The sequence below is a fragment of the Mauremys reevesii genome, linkage group 10 (assembly GCF_016161935.1).
Source record: "Mauremys reevesii isolate NIE-2019 linkage group 10, ASM1616193v1, whole genome shotgun sequence".
Classification (NCBI taxonomy): Eukaryota; Metazoa; Chordata; order Testudines; family Geoemydidae; genus Mauremys; species Mauremys reevesii.
The window spans coordinates 73,018,370-73,023,390 of record NC_052632.1 but is presented as its reverse complement, the minus strand read 5'-3'; the positions used below and the strand labels follow the sequence as shown (position 1 = coordinate 73,023,390).

At 48.2% G+C, this 5,021-nt stretch overlaps 1 protein-coding gene across 1 annotated transcript in view; it reads right to left on the bottom strand.

Moving 5' to 3' along the window:
• Window positions 1-4,158, bottom strand: part of UNCX (UNC homeobox) — a 5,622-nt gene extending 1,464 nt beyond the window's left edge. Inside the window, exons 1-2 of the mRNA XM_039490411.1 lie at window positions 3,806-4,158; window positions 2,422-2,597 (exon numbers count right to left, since the gene is read on the bottom strand). Of these exons, the coding sequence (XP_039346345.1) occupies window positions 2,422-2,597; window positions 3,806-4,049 (420 nt within the window). The 5' untranslated portion in view covers window positions 4,050-4,158. The remainder of the gene's footprint in view (window positions 1-2,421; window positions 2,598-3,805) is intronic.
• Window positions 4,159-5,021: the final 863 nt, after the last annotated feature.

Here is a 5,021-nt window from a genome sequence, read left to right as displayed (position 1 = left end):
TCCCCCTCTCCCAGGCGAGGTGGTGGCAGGCCCGGAACCGCTGCTGGGAGAAAGAGAGAGGCAAGGAGGAAGGTGCTTCTTTACACCCGCCAGAGATCTCCGTAAAGCAGAGCAGAAATCGCACAGGCTGCAAATTAAAAACCTTCTTAAAAGCGGGCTGATGGCCTGGGGAATTGAAATTGGGGTTTGTGTGGGGAGGTGGGGGGGAGAATGCAAGGAGAGATCCGAATACATACACCGGAGAAAGTGAATGCAAAAACAATTAGTGATCCCCGTGTCCGCCTCTCCATGCAGTGTACACAGCCACGCGCAGCTTGTCTCTCTCCCCAAAATATAAGTAAAAAAAAATCGGCCTAAAGTTTTAAGGGGGAAAAAAAGGGGGTAACGATTCGATTCTCAATCTGAGTCGAGATAGAGTTTGGCTCACTTTGGAACGTCTTCCTAGACTGAAGCCTGTGCTCCGGCCACCTGAACGGAGGGGGCTAGATACCTTTTGATTTTAAAATCCCATAGCGACATAAATAAAGTCACTGAGGAAAAAAAAATCCGTAACTTCGTAGGACTCCTGATTTTTTTTTTAAAGTGTGTCCTTAAGAGTTTTGCGCCTCCACTGTCGCACATGGAATTCGCTTGGATTTCCAGCTACTCATCTTGCTGCTCAAGACTATTTTGAATTAATTGCACAGGTATTTCTCCTCGTGACCAGAGACACAAAGAACAGCATAATGGATAAATTTAAACCGCCTAAAAATACTCTACACTTCACAAAAGGAGAAGTAGAACCAAATCTTGTGCCATATTGTAAATCAAACAAATCGAGGGTTTGTTTGATTGAGACAGGGTTATTTACTGCATCAAAACCAAGAAATGTTCACAAACCCAACTAAAATATAATCTCAGCAAGATATAGGGGAGAGGGGCGGCACGTTTGACAGATCTAAAGGAAAACCAGCTACCATCATCGATATGTATATTTCACCCTCACGCCAGGAGCAGAATTGGAGTTGGTTGTGGGTCTGCCACCAGTTCTGTTTTTTATTCCTTTGTCCTCAGTCCCCCCGCCACTCCTTTATTTTCGACTGTGGTAATCAGAAAACAGGAATAAAGACAAGGCCATCTCCTGTTTTTAGAAGAGATTGGAATCGAGCATGATGGTGCGGGATCTATTCTTGTTGAAATGCAACAAATTTAAAAAACACAAAACCAAACAATGGCTCTCGAAGAATGATGCAGAGAGGTGTTTGTTTCAAGTCTGCCAGCGTCAGACGGCGCGTCTTCGCTTTTTTGCTGGTATGGTATAGATAAATGCCTCTCTTTGTGCCACTTCCAGGAGGCCTTGTCCCTGAGAATTACTCATTATCGTATTAAAGGGAAATGGAGGGTCTCGACTTCACTCAACAATCTCAGAACAAATTGGATAAAAGGATTTCAAACCAGAAGAGGTCATGAGGGGGAGGAAAAAAGCATTTTGTAAATACACCTTTAAACAATGCTAATGGATTAATAATATCCAGTAATGGTATTAGCTCCTTCTTGTGGTAAACGCCAGTTTTTAGAGTACATGATCGATTTAAACACACACACACACACACACACTCTAAGGAGAACAGGGCACTTCGGATTTGTATCAAGCACAACACTGTAGTGATTTACAGAGACGAAAGTACTGATTCAGTACATTTAAAATGCATGCAAAATAAAGTATTTTTAAAGTGTGCAAGTTTACGGTTATCCATCCTTATCCGTTCAAAGCTACGAGCAAACATCTGAATATTTACTAGCCAGCTCACAGATAAACCCTGCATTCTTTAACTCGAGGATGGTTTTTATTACTGTTATTTTAAAGATCAGTTTAAGCGAATAGTTTTGAAAGAGTGGTGGATAACTGGTTTGTCTAAATGAAGTTTTACAGGATTCTTCTATCTATACCCTCGAGCTGCCTAAAAGCTTTATTTACATTCTCCAATGTACCATGTTTAAGGCTCATATTTGCATGCTAATTTTTCACTCTTGGCTCATTTAAGGAAAATGTTTACAGTGGAAAGGGTTTATGAACTCTCGACTTGAATTACACTCTTCAGGGCCTATTTGCAGGCAAAGTTTAAAGGGGTGGGGAATTAAATCACAAAACACGTTTACTCCAAGAAAGATTTCCCAGACCGCATGCATAAATTAAGAGCAAACGTGTATGCTCAGTTCAGGTACAAACAAACAAAACCCCCACACAACCCACAAGGCAGTTGGCACATCGCTAAATCAGGACTGGGGTGTCCAGGTTCCAGGAGCCAAGGGGGAAATACTAGATGTGTTCATTAAACAATTTCTTGTGAACAACCGGTCATTCGGCATGGGAATGGGGAGGCCGGGGTAGATGTGGCGAGTGCACTTGGCCTTAGGAAGCTAAAGAAAAGGGTTTTTTACCTGCACTCTAGATTCCACTAGGTCCAGCCTCAGAGCCAGCGCCTCTCTCATAAACACGTCCGGGTAATGACTTTCATTAAAGGCTTTTTCTAGCTCTTCTAGTTGCCAGCCAGTAAAATTCGTGCGGGTTCGTCTTCTTTTACAGCCAGGACTTTCCTTGTCCGGGTCACCAGAGTCTGAAAAGGCAGAAATACAATAAACTAACCAGAAAAAAAACAGGCCTTTTCTCCCTCCGCAATTTACAACCCGCCTTTTCACCTTTGCACTGGGTAGCGTTTAGAAGGCGTGGGAGTCTGTACATTACACACCCATATCAAAGATGGGGGGAAATTGTTCCCTCTGCCTCGCCTCTCCCCCCCCCCCCGCCTACTTTACAGGATGTTTATTCTTGAAATAGGTCAGCATCGGAGAACAGGTGCAGGAGTGAAAGTTTTAAAGTTAAGTTTGGTCCAACGATCAGCCTTAAAATAAACGTAGGGCGGCTGTCCAGGTTTGACTTCCTAAAGCAGCAGAGCCCGGAAGGGCACTGGGCCCCTTTTCAATCCAAGGCATAGGGGCTCCAGGGAAAGGCCCGCCTAGGCTCCCATCAAAGCCCGAACCAGGCCCATCTCCTGTCCCTACTTGGGAATCGCACGTAAGAAGCTGGCAGGCCACCAGCTTGCTGACAGAGCCCCACTCGGAAGAGTCATGGCTGGGGTCGCAAAAATGGGATCCTGCCCACGTCTTTACGGTCACTGATTCGATTTGAACGACCCCGACGGCACTGCTTCTACCGTGGTGTGCTGTGCGTGTAAACAACAGTCTCCTTCCGGAGTAAGGGTGCAGAGGGGGATGCCACGAAGAAGGAGCATTGACAATACCAGCGCCAGGCATCCATGGGGTACCTTAAAACCAGACAATAGATTTGCCAAGGAGGTAAACTTTGCACTTGCTCGTGGATCAGGGTCTAGTCATCAACCTCTCTTCCCCTACCCCTAGCGGTACCCTCCTAGCCCGCTTGTAAAAATGGGCATCCTCTCCTGCGCCGTGCACCCAGACACACCAGCTCCCGAAAGGGGACACTCACACACAGGGGCCGGCTATTGTTCAGAGCGCACGTGCTGTTTCACAGCGGGCTGGGAGCCACCGAAGGCTTTTTTTTTTTTTAAACGATCTGTTCAAATCTCTCTTGGAAAAAAATACCAAGAGATCCGGTCCACCCTCGGTGTTTGAGCTGACTCCGGATCCCCCTGTAGCGACCCGTGGGGAGAGGCTCAGACCCGTGCACCCACCCGGAAAAGCAGTCCCCCTGTTCTCCGTGGGGGCCGCGCATCAGATCTGGAGTTGGGGGAGGGGGGCGCCGCTGGGGGTGCGGCGTCTCCAGGAGCCGAGGGGGGCCGCTTACCTGAGAGCTTGAAGGGCTGGTTGTCCCCGTTCACCCCGCAGCCCGCGGGGAGCAGCGGCGCCGGGTTCACCACCGAGGCGGCGCAGGAGCCGTTCAGTAATCCATCTATGGAGAAGGGCACGGCCGCCGACTGCAGCTGGTGCCCGGCCAGCTCGTAGACATGGTGGTGGCCGAGCGGGTAAGGGAAGCCCACCATGCCTCCGAACTGGGCATGGGGATGCTCCAGGAGGCGGCTGTCCATCATGGGGGCGGCTCTAGCGGGGCGCGGCGCGGGGCGGCGGGAGCAGGCGGCGGCGGTGCGGGAAGGGGCTCATGCTGGAGGGCGCCCGGGCGCTTTAACTTTATCAACATCAAGCTCCCAATAATTAGCTCAGGCTGGGGGAATTTGGGACCAATAAGAAACGTTAATCGGTCCTGACGTCAGAGACGTGCCAGTGTGGGGAGCAAACGTTTTCCATATCGATTGCTAATTATACCTGACATCCAGCCTCAATAAACAATATCAGAGCTGTCACAACAAGACAAGGGGGGCTTTGATAAGAACGCCTGCCTGGGGAGGGCGGCATGGGCCAGCCAGCCAGGGGTGGGGGGTGCCGAGGAGCTGGAGAACTTATGGATCTGATTGATACCCAGTTAAATACTAAACAGCCAGAGTTACACACACCCTCTCTCAGCCCCCCCCCCCATGCCCACCCTCTTCCCCTCCCCTCTCCAAATCACTAATAGATTTCCCTTTAAAACATTCACCGGCGTGTTGTGGGGATTTTTCACCAGAAATGCTCTACTCTCTGAACCTTTAAAGTGATGTTGCTCCAATTACAGGGAGACATTGAGCGGCAAATAGACTGATCCAATAATAGGAGATTCATCATCCTCTCTTTCCAGAGCTGTCACATTGAATTTAAAACTACAAGCCTTTTCATCTCCTCTCCGGCTCTAGAACGGGGGGTGGGGGGAAGAAGAGGGGAAGGGGAGGGAAATTAAAAAAAAAGGAAGAACCCTTTATAGAAATTAAAGTGTGAGCTGATCATATCAATCAAAATCATAATTAATGGAATCTCCTATTGATCCACGAACGCAAGAAATATTAAATTATGAACATAGCCAGAGGGTGGCTAATTAAAAACAGCCGATTTCGCAAAGGGAGACCAAAAAATAAAGTTTTAAAACCCACTACTACACCCCCACTCGAAGAAGGGAGGGGGCGAAACCTGTA